A 19,031-nucleotide genomic window follows, 5' to 3' on the forward strand; every position below is an offset into this window, starting at 1 on the left:
AGGCTCACGCGGCGCTTCCACCCATTGGCGGGCGGAGAAAACACGTGGCGGGGTGCGCGAGGGGTCCTCTGGGACTTGTAGTCTTCTTCCCGAGGCGCGGCGTGGAGTGGGCGGGGCGAGGTGCGTTTGTGATGCTGATTGACTGGGGGTGTGCCAGGAGGCGCGCAGGAGCGACGGCGCGCCGCTGGTGTCAAGCGGAAGATGGCGGCGTCCAGGGGAGGCTGAGGGCTCTGGGGAGGTTGTGAGAGGTTTCCGTACAACCGGAGCGTGCGGCTTTGGGAGTCCCTTCGCTCAGTTTCCTGCTCTCAGGTTTCCCGCCGGTTGTCCCCCCAGGCTCTCGGGCGCGATGTGGAGGAGCTGCCTCCGACTGCGGCACGCCGGGCGCCGCCTCCTGAACCGGCCCCGGGCTGCGCTCACCGCGTCCGCGGGGCGGGAGCCAAACCCACTGACCCCTGCTCGGGCCTACGCGCCCCCAACAGGTGAGGGAGGCCAGGGCACATTCTCTTTGGGGCTGGGCCCGAGACGGACTAAGGTGGGCTGAGGGATTCGGCTGTGTAGGGCGGGGTCATCGAGGCAGGGCTCAGGCTCCTGAGGTTACTCAGTTCAATGGGGTCCTGCTATGGATCGGGGAAAACAGGCGGCCAGGCGAGGGCACACATCGCGTCGCTGCGTGAGACAGTAGTTGCCATTAGGGACGTGCAGTTTTTCTCAAAGCTTATGGGTTTTTTTTTTCCAATAAGGAAAGCAAATAGCATTCTTGTTCTCAGACAGGGAAGTTCAGGTTCTTAGATAAGGACCACACCAAGGTCACAGAACAGACTCAGAAGTTTTTGGAGGGCGACGGTCAGTCTGATCTTTTTCTGTGTACCCATGGCTGGGCATCCTGGAACCGGGGCATTCAATGGGTATTCAGTCTTCCATCCTGGACAATTTCTCTGCAGGTTCCGTGGCCCTGGGTCCCACTGTCCTACCACAGTCCCTGCCGTTTCTTCTAAGGAGTTGACCCTGCTGCCTCCTTTCACTCTTGACTGATAAGGCCTAGAAGGTAGTAACACTCACTGATTCTGGGAAGAGGTTTTAGGGTAAGAGTGGGAATGGTTCCCTTAAATGAGTGCAGATAGTAACACTCGTTAGTTAGTTTTTCTGTGCTGACAGCTGGAGGCATGGTGGTCTTCAAGGTAGGTGAGGTCCTACCTAATGATCACTGTCATTATAGTTCACTGCAGGTTATAATAGTCTGATTAAACAACAGTGAATGATACTCTGTGATAAGGGAAATACAAAGAAACTGTGACAACATAAAGAAGCACCTACTCTCATCTTGGGGATTTTGAGGGTCTGGAAAGGATCTTGGATGAAAGGACGTTTCAGCTGAGTCTTTTTAAAAAATATTTTATTTATTTATTTGACAGAGACATAGCAAGAGAGGGAATACAAGCAGGGCGTGTGCAAGAGGGAGAAGCAGGCTCCCCACTGAGCAGGGAGCCCGATGCAGGACCTGATCTCAGGACTCTGGGATCGTGACCTGAGCTGAAGGCAGACGCTCAGTGACTGAGCCACCCAGCCTCCCCTCAGCTGAGTCTTGACAGATAAGTTAGAGTTCAGTGGAGAAGAGGAGGAAGAGTGTGGAGTGGACAGAACAAGTTCAGAGGTGACAGTAGGGTGTGAGAGACCTTGCTGTGACATTATTTACTTCAGAAAATCTAGAACTCTACAGACAGTTTGACATTGTGGCAGAAGTACAGACCTGGGGTCTAATGCTGCCTGGAGGTACAGTGTGATCTTGGGCACTGGACTGCTTCCTTTGGGCCTCATTTTCCTCTGTGGGTTGAAGGACCAGGTTGCCTATGAGGGTCCTGTTAAGTTTCATAATTTTATATACATGGGGGAGAGAGCTGGATGCAGCAAGGAGCTGACATTTTCCCTGTGGCAATCCAAGTCGAAGGGCATGAAAGTGGGCCATGAAGAGCCAGTAAAGAGGGAGAAGGAAGGGCACTTGTGACACTGTGAGTTATAGGAAGAAATATACAGTTGATGGGGCGCCTGAGTGGCTCAGTGGGTTAAAGCCTCTGCCTTCAGCTCAGGTCATGATCTCAGGGTCCTGGGATCGAGCCCCGTATCAGGCTCTCTGCTTAGCTGGGAGCCTGCTTCCTCCTCTCTCTCTCTCTGCCTGCCTCTCTGCTGACTTGTGATCTCTGTCTGTCAAATAAACAAATAAAATCTTTAAAAAAAAAAAAAAGAAGAAATATACAGTTGACTCTTCAAACAACATAAGGGTTGGAATACCACTACAACCCCCCACCATTGAAAAATCACATACAACTTTTGACTCCCCCAGAACTTAATTACTAATAACCTACTGTTGAACAGAAGCATTACGGATAGCATTCGAGTAACACACATTTTGTATGTTAGATGTTTTATTATTTATAATAGTAAATATATATATATAATATATTATATATATATTATTTTATAATATAAAATAATATATATAAAATAATATATAATTATATATAATATTATATTATAATATATATTATATATTATATTATTTATATAATATATTTACTATTATAAATAATATATATTATTATATAATATATTTATTATATGTATTATACATATAATATATATAATAATTACTATTTATTTATTTATATTCTTAAAATAAGCTAGATACAAGAAGATCTTATTTAGAAAATAAGAATAAATCATAAGAAAGAGATCAGGAGGAAGAGAAAATAACATTTACTGTACTGTAAAAAATCCAGGTTTAAGTGGACATGTCCAGTTCCAACCAACGTTGTTCAAGGGTCAACTGTCTCTTTTGGTCTGCCTTCAGTTCCTGGCACACATCTCTCTCTCTCTCTTTTTTTTTTAAGATTTTTTTAAAAAAAGATTTTATTTATTTATTTGACAGAGACAAATATCACAAGTAGCAGAGAGGCAGAGAGAGGGAGGGGGAAGCAGGCTACCCACCGAGCAGAGAACCCGTTGCAGGGCTCGATCCCAGGACCCCGGGATCATGATGGAGCAGGAAGGCAGACACTTAACCGACAGCCTCCCAGGCGCCCCTTTTTAAAGATTTTATTTGTTTATTTATTTGTCAGAGAGAGAGAGCGCGCGCACAAGTAGGCAGACTGGCAGGCCAAGGCTGAGAGAAGCAGGCACCCTGCTGAGCAAGGAGCCAGATGTGGGACTTGATCCCAGGACCCTAGGATTGTGACCTGAGTCGAAGGCAGCAGCTTAACTGACTGAGCCAACCAGGCGTCTCCTGGCACACATCTCTTAAAACCCTTGTAATTTACTAAGCAATAAGAGCGATGGAAGAGGTTTTTATTATAATATTTGGTCTTTTGTCCTAAAATTGCTCCAGAGATATAAAGTTGAAAGCAGTATCTTATTCATAAGCCTCTTTGAACCACACCTGAGGTTATGTAAATGAGGTGGCTTTTGGAAAGCACCTAAGGATTGGGGCTGGTTGCCAGGGGAACCAACCACAAGATGAGAGGTTTGGTACTTTTAGGCCTACCCCCTGACCTCTGAGGAGGGTAGAAGGGCTGGAGAGATTGACTTGATTGCTTGTGGCCTGTGATTTAATCAATCATGCCTATATAATAAAGCCTCCATAAAAATCCCTGAACTTCGGGGTTCAGAGAGCTTCAGGGGTGGCAGACACTTGGAGATGCTGGAAGAGTAGCATGCTTTTCTCAAAGCTTGCTACTTCTCTCAGAGAAGGCACGGAAGCTCCACACCCTTTCCCCTATACCTTGCCCTGCACATCTCTTCATGTGGCTGATCCTGAGTTACATCCTTTTATAATGAGCTGGTAATCTAGTAAGTTAAGTATTTATCTGAGTTCTCTGAGCTGTTCTGGCAAATTCATCAAACCTGAGGAGGGGTTCTGAGAGCTTCTGATTTATAGCCAGCAGTTGGAAGCATAGGAGACCACCTGGGCTTGTGGTTGGCATCTGAAGAGAGCAGGAAATGCAGTTTTGTGGGACTGAGCCCTTAACTTGTGGCATCTGATGCTATCTCCAGGCAGATAGTGTCAGAACTTCACTGAATTGTAGGACACCAGCTGTTGGGTGGCAAACCCCCCAGAAGTTTGGAGCAGAGAGTGTCTGTGTGAATGCATAAAGGAAAATGAGTTTCCTTTACAACATCCTGAGAAGGTACAACATGGCCAAAGGGGACATGTGCAAAGTTCACTGAAATTGGCATAGGCAGAGCGTTCATTTGGATAAGTGGTGCCATTTCCTGTTACTCTGGCACGCAATCTACCATCTCTGTTTCCTTTCTACTGCAGACTTTACTACTCTAGGCTCTTGGAAGTAGCTGGCACGTGGAAGGTAGTTAAACATGAAAGAGAAGAGGAAATAAGAATGAAGCCCAGTGGGAGAGAGGTACATGAAACCAGGCCTGTGAGTGCACTGCAAAGACACTACCACTGAGATTCTGTGAGTCTTGGGAATGGTGGAATATTAAACCCAAGTGGGGGCCTTCTCCATGAAGACTCTGGCAGGCAGCTTGAACTTGGCTCCTTAGGAATGGCCATGCCAGTGAAGGTTGTCAGAAGAGGAGGGGTTTGGGAAAGGGTTGCTGGGGTGTTAGAGGAGATTTTGCAGCAAGGAGGCCTGTTGGAGGGTATATGGTGGTCCAGCTCTGTACCAGTTGTCAGAGATCCATCAGCTGGTTTAGAGGAGAAGGTGTTTGGAGAGGCTGTATGTCTGGCTGAGTGCAACACCCAGTGAAGCCAAGGCTGGAAGTCTTGTCTCTGTTTTCACATTGTCACCTGGACAAGTCATTTGGCTTCTCAGAGTCTCTACTGCCTCAGAGGCATTACTTGGCCTGTCTTCCTAGAGTGATTGTGTTGCATTGAGGGAAATTCTGTAGGGTGGCAAACCCCCCAGGTGTTTGGAGGGGTTTTTCAAATAAAGTTTTATTGGAACACAGCCATGCCCATTCATTTTCATGTCATCTCAGGCTACTTTAACTATTGAGTATAGTAGTTGCCCAGTAATGTTATGTTATGTTATGTTATGTTATGGCCTGCCAAGCCTAAAATATTTACTCTGGCTCTTCATGGAAAAAGTTGGCCAACCCCTCCTCAGGATGGGTAGAGCAACTTGGGAAAAAAAACTGAGCTTAGCCATTTAGCTCATTTATATTAATTGCTGGGGCAGATGCATTTGCCCCAAATAGTTTTTTAACAGCTTCATTGAGATTCAGTTCACTTATAGCTTACTCATTTAAAACATATAATTCAGTGGTTTTTAGTATATTCACAGAGTTGTACAACTGTCACCATAATTCTAGAATACTTTTATCACCCCAAAAGCACCCCTGTACCGTTTAGCTATCATCATTCCCCCCTGCAGGCCCTGGACAACCACTATTTTACATTCTGTCTCTATAGATTTCCCTAGTTCAGATGTTTCATAAATGGAATTGGTCCTTTCTGGCTGGCTTTCTTACAATGATTTTGGCGAGGTTTATCCAATCGTAGTGTGTATCAGTACTCCATTGTTTTTCATAGCTGAGTGATATGCCATCATATCGCCATATGACATCTTATTTATCCACTCATCCACTGATGAACATTTGGATCGATTCCCTCTTTTGGCTATTCTTTTTTTTTTTTTTTTTAAGATTTTGTTTATTTACTTGACAGACAGAGATCACAAGTAGGCAGAGAGGCAGGTGGGGGCACGGGGAACTGGGCTCCCTGCTGAGCATAGGGCCTGATGCCGAGCTTGATCCCAGGACCCTGGGATCATGACCCAAGCCAAAGGCAGAGGCTTTAATCCACTGAGCACCCAGGCGCCCCTCTTTTGGCTATTCTGAATGCTGCCATAAACATTTGTGTACAAGTTTTTATGTGGGCATGTTTTTTTTTTTATTTGTGGTGTTTTGGGTTGCATATGTTTTCATTTCTCATAGATCCATAATTGCTGGTCACTTGGTAACTGACTTTCTGAGGAACTGCCACACTTTCCCAGGGTTTAACTGGTATGCTCTTCCAGTTTGCATTTCCACCAGCAGTGTATGAAGGTCCCAATTTGTCCACATCCTTGCCAGCACTAGTTATCTGGGTTTTTTAATATTATATTATTACAGCCATCCCAGTGGGTGTGAAGTTTCTCCTGGTTTTGTTTTGATTTCCCTGATGATTATGACATCCAGCACATCTTTTCATGTGCTTATTTTATATATTTTCTTTGAAGAAATCTCTGTTCAGATTCCTTAAACAGTTTTTAATTGGGTGTCCTCTTATCGTTGGGTTGTGAGAGTTCTTAAAATGAAGAATTTTGATCCTTGAAAACAGTTGGAGCCGCCCTAGGATTATGGATGGAGGGATGCCCTAAATCAAATGTAGCTTTAAGGCTTAAGGCCCACCAGATGGCACTGTTTAAAAAGATAAAGGTGTTGAGACTGTTTGGAGAGGGCACTTCCTCTGTTCTTGGTGCACTGTGGGAGTCGTAGTTCTGAGGCTTTCAGTCTTTCCAAAGCAAAGGCCAGGCGAAAATTGAGGCTGGCACAAAGATCACTTGCTGGTCTGTGAAGCCTGGGACGGGAGGAGGACCAGGTTTTTTGAGTTGTTTTCTGCTTCTCTGCTTAAATAGCCTGTTTTCTTGGGGCCAGCTTTTAACATTCAGCACTTTTTCATGTACGTGTTTCTTTGTGTCTTCGTAGTCCACACCTAAAAGGCACCGAGTGTGTTTTTGCCACTGAAACAGATGTTCTATAAATGGGCTGATTCATACTGAGAATAGACCTGAGTTCTGTGTGAGCCCACAAGGCTAGTCTGTTGATTTCATCTTTTAAAAGATGAGGTTCCTGTTGCTGTCAGCTCATCCCATGTTCACTGAGAACATGGGTGTTTCAGGGTTCCTGGTCTCATGATTTATCTTACATGACCCAAGGCCTTTGAGGGCCCAGGTGAAGAACGTTGTTGGGAGCCATGGATTCCACCAAATGAATTTTCCAGATCCTGGCCTTGTTTGCCTCTGTGAGTCCCTAACGCGAGTCCCATACTGTGACCTACCCAGCCCCTCCCCCAGATTTGGCCCCACCCCCCTCCCTGGGCATCTCTACCCATCTTCTGCAGGGTAACGACAGTCTTGTCCTCCCGACGGTGCTTTTAGTTCTCCAAACTCTCTTACTCTCGTGAGGCTAAGGACCTTTGTGAAAGCTGTTTCTTCTGCTAGAAATGCCTTCCACACACACATCCCTCCAAGAAACAAATCCATCCAGGCAGATTGGCTAACTCCTGCCTCTCCATCTGGTCTCAGATGAAATCTGAGCGCTTGGAGGTCTTCCTTTAGCCCATGGTGAGATCAGGCTTTCCTGCCTGCTGTGTGTTTCCAGTGATCCTCGGGACTTTGGCCGTCAGTGACTTTATTGTTTGCCTGGTTTACCATTCGCTTCCCAGTAGACAGGAAGTGCCTTGAGGGCAAGGACGAGCTTTGGTTCCAATCCCCAGGACTTACCCCACTTCTGGAACAGGATCAGTACTCACTGAAGTTTGTTCCAAGGCCAGAGTTTGCACCTCCACTTATCCACTGCATTCAGCAGAGCACCTGTCTGAAACAGGCCCCATGGGGTGCCTGCCCTCTTCAGAGGCCCTATAGCCTTTGTGGCCCTTTTGCCTGGGGCTATCCTTTCTTTTCACAGGGTATACTGCTGTTTGGAGCAATTTTGGTTGACCCATCCTGGCCCTTCTTTCCTTTGCAATCCCTTCTGTTTTTTCCCTCTTAATCAGGCATAGAGGGGGGCCTGGCCAGGACAGAGGAACCAAGGGCTGACATGCAAAGCAGAGGGAAAAAAAAGACTTCCCTTGTGGGACACCTCAGTATCCCAGCCGCTTTAGGTTCTGCCCGTGCTATTAGTTTCTGCCCGGAATCTGGGTCTCTTGGGCCCATCTCCCAGGGCTGTGTCCAGCCGTATGCTAGAATGCTCTCCACTGGCACTTCCTGCCAATGGGGCCAGATCCTTCCCCCAGCGGTGATGAGTCAGCTTCCACAGCTCTTCCGGCTTCCTGCCTGGTCTGGCTCTGGACACGTTGCCTAGCTAGGGCACTGGAGAACATACTGGATGTGGTCTGGGTGCCTCAGTCCAGGCTTCCAAGCCTATGCAAAGAGGCCTCCAGATTTGTGTCTCATCCACTATCTGAATGTGACCAGGTGGCACATGAGCTTGGGGCATGAACTTGGTGCATTCAAAAACACCATGATGTTGTGAACTTTCCGTTTCCGTGTCAAACTCGGCAGAGAATCACTATGACAATTTCATATAAAGGTGGCAAGTCATGTTATAATAATATAGTATCATCTTGGGGGCCAGATCCTATCACTTTTTTTTTTTCCTTCTGAGCATTTACATAAAGATAGTGATTTTTAACGTTTTTATTGACAGATTCCATATACTTAGAATAGTACCTGGCATGTGGTAGACATGCAATTTTTTTTTTGTTGGAAAACAGTTGGGGCCTTTGTTGAATAAAGCACAGCTGTGGAAATGCAATTTGGGGCCCTCTTTGGGGAAAGTATCAATGATCGAGCACGAGACTGATGAAAAAACTGATGTGCTGGGGAAAACGGAAAAAACACCATGTTTTCACTTCAGCATGGTTTTTGTTCTTTGGGTTTTTGGGTTTGTTTTTTTTCCCCCAAAGCATTAAAAACGAGTGAATCTCCTCCCCCTCCCCATGCTACATCAGTATTTCCAGCAAGTGACTTTAATCAAGGACCCAATGGCTCTTGGTACCCAGTGATTTTGTGACAGAACGAACAAGTGAGTGAGGCAAGGTTTTGTGTTGACCGCAAATGTCGCGGCCAGGTTATGGTTTTTAGCTTCCAAAATGTGACCTAGTTGTTCTTTATTAGTAAGAGGAGTCTGCGTAATTTCCTTAGGAGGCACACTTAGTTTTAAGCCCTCCAAGTAGAAGAGGAGAGGTTTGTTTACATTTTCGTAGAAGGTTATATTCAAGGTATTTTCAGATCTCACAGGCCGTGTATTTCCCCCTTTCTTAAAGGAAATGTTTGGAGCTTCTATTGAATACACAGGCATGCTGGTTAATTGGGTTAATTAATTGGGTAGAGAGGATGAGAGATGCTCCTGGGATCTCTCCCCACTTCCTGTGTGCCACCCACGTGCACACACATGTCCACACTGGCTTTCCTCGCGTGCCTGTCTCAGAGGCATCATACTCTTCCTCAGAATAGGTCTCTGGCTTTATCGGACTCAGACACCATCTTTGGACTGGGGCACATTGTTCTGGCATGGGGGCTGTGCTGGTGGGGGTAGTGTGTGGTGGGGAGAGCCTGCCTAGAAATTAAAGCGGAAGGTGCTAGAAAAATCTGTCATGTCAGATAGTCTGCGGCTTCGAGATGCTTTGTGATCAGACTGTCCCTGGGCTCAGGGGCCAACAGGGGCCCGACCAGTGCGTCCTGTCCCTCCCTCATCCCTGCGGAGTAAATGCCCTCCTCCCCCCAGCTTTAATCAGGAGCCGTTGATTATGCTGTGTAGAGTAGGGCAGACCTTGAATAGTGATATGAAAATCAAGCCAATCAATCAGCATTAGCAGTAATGACACAAGCTGGTCTTGTCACTTCCTGAGCTGTCTCGATGTTATTTTAAATTGCCTTTTTGGAAAATCTCTTTTACAGAAAGGAAGAGGTTTTATCAGAATGTCAGCATCACACAGGGTGAAGGTGAGTGAAATTTTGACTGCCTCTTTTTCTTTCTTCTTTTTGTGTGTGTGTGTGTGTGTGTGTGTGTGTGTGAATGGGTAGCGACATTTTTCATCTAGCTGGTTTCAGCAGTGAGATTACCCTGCGTGCTTTTGTTGGGTAGGTTTCTGTAAGCCTTCCATGAAGGGACTCACGGTGTCTTTGTCCACACCGATTCAAGTAGCTAAATATAGCAGTGGTCACTCGATTCCACTTAACAATCCCTGAGAGGTTTTCATTTGATCTTTCAAGGTGGCTTTGAGATAAACCTGGACCACAGGAAGCTGAAAACTCCCCAAGCCAAGCTCTTTACTGTCCCCAGCGAGGCCCTGGCCATCGCTGTGGCCACTGAATGGGACTCCCAGCAGGACACCATCAAGTTCTACACCATGCACCTGGTAACAAGTTCCTGAACCTCTACCTCAATGCCCACGGCTGGCTTCCTAGGGTACCTGGCAAAAATCGAGACTCCTTTCCAAATTTGGATAAGGGCCTCGGGGATGAACCCCTGTCATACTCCCCTCCTTGGACATGCTGACCATTCCCTGCCCGACCCCCTGAGGTTCCCCTGCTCAGAACACTGTCCTGGGTGGCTGGTTCCTCCTCTGGTCTCAGGACAGGTGTCACCTTCCCTGGCTGCCCAGCTCTCTTATTTGCTGTCACGCCACCTGTTCATTTCTTTTGCCGACACATACGCAGTTGATAATTGTCCATTTGACGTTTGCACACTCAGCCTGTCTCTTCTGCTGCCTTGTGAGCCCAGAAGGGCAGGGCCACGTATGTCTCACTAGCACATAGCCAGCCCCTCGCTTGAGGCTCAGTGGCACTCAGTATCGGTTGAGCACAGGAACACCTAGGGCCAGGGACTGAGGTGAAACAGCTCCTCTTGGAGCGAGCCATCCATACACACATGGGTGGGTGTGGGCAGGCTGGAGCAGGAGCTGGCTAAACTCTTCGGGTAGGGGCTCTGCGGCTTCTAGACCGCCACCTTGGGTGAGCTACTGCGCCTTCTCAGCCCCGCGATCCCCATCTGTGAAAGGTGAGCACATTGGTCAGGACGGATGGTGTGACACTGGGAAGCCTTTGGCTTGATTCCTGGCATAGAGTGAGCACTCAGTCAACCCTGGGAGCAGTGCTGTCATCCTGGTCATTCCCATGCTCAGCCTTGACATTCAGACCCAGCCAGGCGTCCTCGGCATCTTCAGAGCCTGCTGCGGGGCTGGCCTGCTCCGTCCGGGTGTCTGAGGAAATGCGGATGACATGGCCATAAACTAATTGTCTTAGTACTGAAGCAGCCTCGCTGGGAAAGTCACCCTGCTTCTGGTTTAGCTCATTTGTTCCGCTGACTTCCTTCGACTTCAGTACAACAACAGTACCTCCTCCAAAGGGTGTCTCGAGGGTTCAGTGAAATACAGCAGAGCCTGGGGGTGGAGAGCACAAGACCTGGGGGAGGCTCGTTACTCCTGGGTGACTGTGAGACTCCCCTGGATCCACGGGCTGTCATCGTGTTTGGAAGGGAGCCAAGCTGTCACAGGCGCTCCATAGATAGGCTACAGCTCAGGTTGTGAAGATACTGGGGGTCAAGGGCTTCCTTTGGGCTCCATCACTCCCGGTGTGGCGCTGTCTGGGTTCTCCGTGTTGCCCTGGGTCGGAGGCAGTATCCATCTGGAGCACGGTGCCTTTGCCTGGGCCCCAGTGGTGGTGACAGGGCTTCTGGCCTCTTGCTTCAGACCACACTGTGCAACACATCTTTAGACAACCCTACCCAGCGAAACAAGGACCAGCTGATCCGTGCAGCTGTGAAGTTTCTGGACACCGACACTCTCTGGTAATTGACATTTAGACGGGCATTCCCCTGGGATTGAGCGGGTCCCCTGGGCCACTTGCTTCATTTGCCCAGACTGTTATCAGCGGAAGGAGAGGCATACCCTTTTCCTTTATCTCCCAGGGCAGGGAGGTGGTCTGCCTGACATCACCACTTAGCTGCCCCGCAGCTCCTCCTCAAGCTGTCACCTGGTCAGAGCACCAGGCGCTCCTCTCCTGCATCCTGGCAGCTGTCCCTGGGTCTGGGCCGGGGTTCGCTGGTAGCATATGCAGCTCTTGCAGATTCCAGGACCAAGGGGATCACTTGCCAGCCCCCAGCAGGGACCTCCAGTCCTGGACTTCCGCCCATCCTCACGGAGGCATCCTTGTCCTCACTTGTCCGCTTGGACACGGGGATGGTCAGTGGGTGATGTCAGGAGCTGGCTTCTTCCACTTCTGAATTCTCCCCTCGTGTCTAGGTTCTTTAGCTAACTGGTCAGTGGTGGTGAGGGGAAGTTCAAGAAGTGGTCGAGCAGCCCGAGTTTGTGGCCCAGATGTTCTAGAATCCTGAGCTGCCTCACGCCCCCCTCCTCCAGCTGCCCATTTTCCTGCATACTCATGATCTCTCTCCTTCCTGTTGCACCACCACACTGCGGCTTTCCACAATGCCTACTTGTCTTGCCATCCCCTGAGGCCTTACATGCAGCTCCCCGCAGCTGACTCCCACTTCTGAGTCTCTTGGTCAAAACAAGTGGCATAGCCTGGCACCAGGTGGTGTGAGGCCCTGCTCCGGCAGCTGCATCGGGAGCCGCATGGGCTCACACCGTGCGCACAGGCAGTTTGTGGCCAAGGCACACAGTCCCTCGGAAGGGTTAGGGGATGTGGGGTGCAGTGACTGAGCTGGCACAGCACCTCGGATCAGGTGGGTGTGCATCTGGGGGTGCAGTATTAGTGTTTAGAATGGCATTGACCTAGGGCCGCAAGCCTTGGCCTGGGACATAGCGGGGCATTTAGAACAGTGGTTCTCACACAGGCCTGCAGTAGAATCCCTGGACGACTTGGTAAAGCACAGGTGGCTGGTCTCACCCCCAGAGGTTCCGCTTTCCGTACAGGTGGGGTGCGACCTGGGACCTGGTCTTTGTAGCAAGTTCCCAGGGAATGCTCTGCCGCTGGCCCTGAGGCTACCCTCTGAGAACTGCTGCTTTAGAAAAGGACTTGTAGAGGGCAGGGGGGTTGAGGTGGGTTTTTTTGCTCTTGCCTTTTATGTTTTTCCATTTTCTGTCACTGAATGAAGGAATTATACTTTTTTATTAATGAAGGTGATTTTTGCAATGAATTAGCTATAGGGTGGAAGAGCCAGCGACGTTAGTTGAACTGCAGAAGAACGAGTGGGACCCAATCATAGAATGGGCCAAGAAGAGGTAAGATGTGCAGCCCTGCGCGGTTGGGCAGGCTGGTGGGGTTGGGGGTCTCGTTGGGCTGCTGAAGCCCTTAGCTAGATGACTTTCTGAGTTCAGAGCACCCATGGGATTCAACAGCTCCCGGATGCTGAGGGATAGGGCCGGCCCCCTTGGAAAAAAATGCTCCTCAAATGAGCGTCAGTTACCGTGCACCCAATGCGCACTGTGTAGGGCTGGAGCCCCAGGCCTGCCACGATTGGCTGTGTGATCTGGGGCTGGTGACTTGAGCTTCCTCATGTGTGAGTGGACCTCCTCATCCCCACCCCTTAGCATGCTGTGAGGAGTAAACTAAGTGATGCCTAGCATCCTGCTAGGTAAAGGCCCAGATCTGGGGAGGATCATCTCTAGCATTGTCACAATTGCTGCACTATTTTTTTTTTTTTTAAAGATTTTATTTATTTATTTGACAGAGAGAGATCACAAGCAGGCAGAGAGGCAGGCAGAGAGAGAGAGGAGGAAGCAGGCTCCCTGCTGAGCAGAGAGCCCGATGCGGGACTCGATCCCAGGACCCTGAGATCATGACCTGAGCCGAAGGCAGCGGCTTAACCCACTGAGCCACCCAGGCGCCCACAATTGCTGCACTATTAAACTGAGTCCCAGAACAGCATGTATGACGTGTACATACATGAGGCCAAGTCTGGTAACACTGATCTACAGACATCAGTCTCCTAGGAGTTGATGATACCCCATATTTTTCCTTAGCAGATTCTTCTGTACAAAATTGCACAGACTCTTGATGTGGTGGTGAAATAAATTCAATTTCATTTCATTCTAGGGGACTTTGGGAGGGCTGCTACCTTGATGCTACCTTGACCTCAGTATTTTGTAAGCTTACACGGAGTAGTGTTTGGCATAACATTTCTCAAAAAAGTGCTCTCTGCCTGTCTCATTTGTCCACGTTTCCCGGGTGCCCACAATGTGCCAGGTACCCTTGGGTTTTATAGTAAAAGGCACATCCGGTGCACTAAAGGAGCAAATAAAATGTAACGACAACAGTACGTGTAAGAGCTCTGAAGATACCGTGTCATTTCAGAGTCTAATGAAATATAACAATAGTGTAGGTGCCTGGAGATCTCTGCTCTGGGACAAAATTGTCCACTTTCTGTGGCACTCGAGATTCCCATCCTTAAGAGTTTACAGAACAGCTCGGCCATTTGCCGTGTTCCATTTGTACTATTAGACATTTCAGCAAGAATATTTCTAAACCAACGGGAAAAATGAGTTACACAGGAAAGAAAATTACAGAAATTGCCTTTAGTCTATTGCGTTTTTCCCGTCCTTTATATAGTTATTATTGTCCTTGAAAATGTGTCATTCTTGAAGCCAGCTCATGTCCCAGACCAAAAGCAAAGGCCTGTATGTAGTGGAGGCTTAATAAATAATTGAAAAAATGATTGGATAGTAGAGGACACACACAAAGATTATTGTAAGGAAAATGCAGGGTGCCTGGCTGGCTCAGTCAGTGGTGTGTGTGACTTTTGATCGTGGGGTTGTGGGTTCGAGCCCCATGTTGGGTGTAGAGATAAAAATAAAATCTTTATGGGGTGCTTGGGTGGCACAGTTGGTTGAGCATCTGCCTTTGGCTCAGGTCGTAATCCTGGGGTCCTGGGATCTAGCCCCCTGTCAGGCTCCCTCCTAGAAGGCCAGGGGGTGTCAGCTTCTCCCTCTCCCTCTGCCTCTCGCTCTCTCAGTCTCCCTCTCGCTCAAATAAATAAGTGAAATCTTAAAAAAAAATAAAATCTTTTAAAAAATACTGTTGTAAGGAAATCATTTTTAAGAGGGGGAGGGGCAGAGTATCTTTTTTTAAATTTAAATTTGATTAATTAACATAGAGTGTATTATTAGTTTCAGAGGTAGAGTTCAGTAATTCATCAGTCTTATATAACACCCAGTGCTCATTACATCACATGCCCTCCTTAATGTCCATCACCCAGTTACCACATCTCCTTACCCCTTCCCCTCCAGCAACCCTGTTTGTTTCCTATGATTGAGAGTATCTTATGGTTTGTTTCCCTCTCTGATTTGGTCTTATTTTTTCCTCCCTTTGCCTATGTTCCTCTGTTTCTTAAATTCCACATATGAGTCAGATCCTATGGTAATTGTCTTTCTCTGATTGACTTATTTCACTTGACATAACCCTCTAGTTCTATCCAGGTTGTTGCAAATGGCAAGATTTCATTTTTGATGGCTGCATAGTATTCCATTGTGTGTATATATATCACATCTTCTTCTTTTTTTTTTTTAAGATTTTATTTATTTATTTGACAGAGAGAGATCATAAGTAGGCAGAGAGGCAGGCAGAGAGAGAGGAGGAAGCAGGCTCCCGCTGAGCAGAGAGCCCAGTGCGGGACTCGATCCCAGGACCCTGAGATCATGACCTGAGCCAAAGGCAGCGGCTCAACCCACTGAGCCACCCAGGCTCCCTATATATCACATCTTTATCCATTCATCTGTCAATAGACATCTGAGCTCTTCCCATAGTTTGGCTATTGTGGACATTGCTGCTATAAATATTCGGGTGCACATGCCCCCTCGGATCACTACATTTATATCTTTGGGGTAAATACCCAGTAGTGTGATTGCTGGGTGGTAGGGTAGCTCTATTTTCAACTTTTTGAGGAACCTCCATATGGTTTTCCAGAGTGGCTGCACCAGCTTGCATTCCCACCAGCAGTATAGGAGGGTCTCCCTTTCTCTGCATCCTCTCCAACAGGAGAGAGAAGCTTAAGCAGGGCTTGATCTCACAACCCTGACATCATGACTTGGGTCGAAATCAAGTCAGACACTTAACCAACTGAACCACCCAGGGGCCCCAGAAAAATGATTTTTTAAAGAAATCTTCTATGTTCTCAAATACGAAAAATTTTCTTAAAGGGTTTAAAGAACAGATACTCTGTGGTTTTGATGGAGATTCTAGGCAAATGAGTTAGAATTTCAGGCAGCTGCATGGACTTTGGCTCTGCTCTGGGGCGACGGGAAATTATTAGGTCAGGAGGCCACTGACCTCAGTGGCAGCTGCTCCCAGAACCCCTAAGACTAGCCATCACGGGGCAAGTGCGTGCTCAGCAGTTGAGTACTTTGCTTCCGGGTCAGAGCTAGGCCACATGGCACCATTGGTACATGCCGAAGCCTTTTCCTTTCAGATACGATGTGGAGATCAACTCTTCCACCAACATAATGGGGCCCAGCATCCCGGCCAGGACTCGAGAAGTGCTCGTCAGCCACCTGGCATCTTACAACATGTGGGCTTTACAAGGTATGCATGCTGTTTCCCGTGGGCCTGGGAGGCAGCATGATGGGCACGGGCATCCCAGGAGCACTCGAGGGGCTGGTTCTGATGCTGTCTAACCCGTCTATTCAGTCCCAGGAAGACAGCAGGATCCCACCCCTGTAGGAGATAGCTGGCTCTCCCTTCTTCTTCAAGTCTTACTGGCCTGGCTCAAGTCACATGCCCATCTCCCCACCAGTCCCTGGACCAGGGGCTGGAGTCCTCCAACAGGCCCGGGTCAGATCAGGTGCCCCACCCCGGGCAGGAGCAGAAGAGGGATCACACCCCCAGTGGAAATCGGAATGCTCTTCGAGAAGAATGGGGAATGGATACAGAGCCGGCCAGAAAGCGCACGTCCCCTGTGACCATCGTCCCCCACCTGGCACCTCTGTACCTCTCTAGGGCTGCAGGGGCTCTCGAAGAGTAGGTCTGGCAACTACCCTGGCTTGGGGTGGGGTGCCCTGGATCCTGATCTGGCTTGTGTCCCTGCAGGGATTGAATTTGTGGTGACCCAGCTCAAGTCCCTGGTGCTGACCTTGGCCCTAATGGACCTGCGCCTGACTGTGGAGCAGGCCGTGCTGCTGTCCCGCCTAGAGGAGGAGTACCAGGTGAGGAGCCACTGTGGCCCGAATCCTCGCCTCTCCCCAACGTGGTTCAGACTGAGGGCAGAAGTGGGGGGGGGGTGGGGGGGGTGGGCTAGCTAGCCCGTCTAAAATGTTTTTGTGTAGATTTGGCTTCTCTTGACTCTAACACACTTCAGAAACCAAAACTCAGGGCTCGTTAAAGTATCATCAAGAAGCAGTGATGGAACAGAATGGTAGTAAGCGCCACCGTGTTCTGACGTGCTTAGCTCTGCCCTTATCGCCTCACTGCTTCTGAACAGCCAGGCCAGGTGGAGGCTGTTGTTATCCCCATTTTACGCAGGGGGAAACTGAGGCATGGGGTCGCAGCCCTGGCAAATGCTGGAGCCAGGGTTTAGAGCCAGGTCTAGGCGACTCCAGACCAAGGCGGTCACCGCACTCTGAGGTAGAGGTTCAGGGGTAGCTCCGGATCGTCTGAACACCTGCACGGTGGGCGCTGCCAGCTCAACGAGGAGCCATGTGCACACTCTCACAGAAGCTACGCGAAGCTTCGGCGCCCTGGCTCACACTGTGGGTCATGTTGCTGGCAGAGCACACGTTGGGGGGCCGCTGTTTCTACACAAGTTTTCATTTAGTGGGTTTGAAATTAATACGGTTTTGGTACACTGTCATTTGCATTTTTTAACTCTGAGAATTATGGCGTTCTCTGCAGTCTTTTTACTGTTTTTTTTTCTCCAACCTCAGAAGGTTAATTGCTATTACAAATGGGCTCCTAGCATGATGAAAATCCTTTTGTAATGACATTATTTCCCAAGTCCGTCTAGTCATCTGCTCAGAAAAATGCCAGGGGAAAAAACTGTTTCTCTACCGCAAAAGAGGCTAGCTCGAAACAATGAAATGGGCAGGAGCGGGTTTGTTGGCGGCGGGGGGTGAGGGCTGTGGGAGGCAGGGAGCCAGGAAACCCGCTCTCCTGTCGGAGCTCAGTGTTTCTGTCCCGAGCCAGGCCCTCGTTCTCTGACCAAGGTTCGATCCACCACAAAACAGAGAACTTAACTGTTCCTCCAAGTATAAAATGCTCCTTCGATGACACATCAGTCACCCACATGGAGATGGTGGCTTGTGTAGCATGGTAGATCCCGGGTGCCCGGACGGGCTGGGGCAGCTGGGCCTCTGGCCAGGGAGGGGCCAGCAGGGTCTGGCTGGAGTCCCACTGACATCTGGAAAGCCACACCGTGAGTCTGGGGCTCATCCCTCCCGTCGCCGGAGCCCTGGGGAGAGACCCCGCAAGCCTGCTCCAGCTGCAGAGCCCCGTTTTCTGGAACACCACAGCTCCCCCCGGGGAGTCTGAACTGAAGCTGCCATGTGGTCTTGGTTGATTTATTTATCCCACCCACGTAGGGGGGTGGGCACTGCAGCCCGGCCTGGTGAGGCAGCTTGCAGAAGGTGACATTTTGCAGGCAGCCTCACCCCAGCCTCGTGGGAGGACAGCATGCACGTGGCATCCCCTCCAGGAAGATGTACGTGTGGTTTGGGGCCGGGCCCACCAGGCGGTTTGGGTGCTCACAGGCCCTGGGCCTGGACTGTTGCCCCCCCACCAAGCTGTCTGCGCCCCATCGGCCTGGGTGCCTGCTTTGCCCGCCCGAAGGTTCTCCCCTGTTGCCTCCCCTGAGTGGGGCTCGTGTTTTGGCAAGGTTGGGCCCCAGTCCCCCTGCCCCGCCCCACTCCAAGCCCGGCTCTGGGGATGGGATGCGACTGTGGCCGGGAGGTGCCTGGGCACCTGGCAGCCACCCAGCGGCCTGTCTTGTCCTCCGGTCAGATCCAGAAGTGGGGCAACATCGAGTGGGCGCACGACTACGAGCTGCAGGAGCTACGGGCACGCACGGCCGCCGGCACCCTCTTCGTCCACCTCTGCTCCGAGAGCACCACAGTGAAGCACAAGCTCTTGCAGCAGTGAGCCCGGGCCCACGGGGCCCCCGGCGTTGGTGTCGCTCTGCCATGCTCCCCCGGGACCCAGAGTGGCTGCGGAGGTTGGCTCGAGTCCAGGGCCCACGTGCTTGCCCCTGCCGGCAGCAGCGAGTGAGCCGGACAAGCGGACAAGCATACAAGCGGCTTTCTCTCCAGCGGGTTTTTGTTTGTTTACTTTTTTAAGCTTGTTTTATTAAATACCTCTCTGTCCCGGAAA

At 49.5% G+C, this 19,031-nt stretch overlaps 1 protein-coding gene across 1 annotated transcript; it reads left to right on the forward strand.

Annotated features, from left to right (window-relative positions):
- The first annotated feature begins 158 nt into the window (after positions 1-158).
- Positions 159-19,031, forward strand: ATPAF2 (ATP synthase mitochondrial F1 complex assembly factor 2). The gene is made up of 8 exons (XM_059378497.1): positions 159-479; positions 9,675-9,719; positions 9,990-10,135; positions 11,468-11,565; positions 12,881-12,961; positions 16,144-16,256; positions 16,761-16,876; positions 18,666-19,031. The coding sequence occupies exons 1-8, from the start codon at positions 347-349 to the stop codon at positions 18,801-18,803; spliced, it is 870 nt and encodes a 289-aa protein (XP_059234480.1). The 5' UTR covers positions 159-346; the 3' UTR covers positions 18,804-19,031.

Source organism: Mustela nigripes, chromosome 16, assembly GCF_022355385.1.
Source record: "Mustela nigripes isolate SB6536 chromosome 16, MUSNIG.SB6536, whole genome shotgun sequence".
Classification (NCBI taxonomy): domain Eukaryota; kingdom Metazoa; phylum Chordata; class Mammalia; order Carnivora; family Mustelidae; genus Mustela; species Mustela nigripes.

Coding starts and splice junctions, on each gene's coding strand:
- ATPAF2 (XM_059378497.1), top strand. CDS start 347: ATGTGGAGGAGCTGCCTCCGACTGCGGCACGCCGGGCGCCGCCTCCTG. Junction 480..9,674: donor GGCCTACGCGCCCCCAACAG/GTGAGGGAGGCC, acceptor TCTCTTTTACAG/AAAGGAAGAGGTTTTATCAG. Junction 16,877..18,665: donor GCCTAGAGGAGGAGTACCAG/GTGAGGAGCCAC, acceptor TCCTCCGGTCAG/ATCCAGAAGTGGGGCAACAT.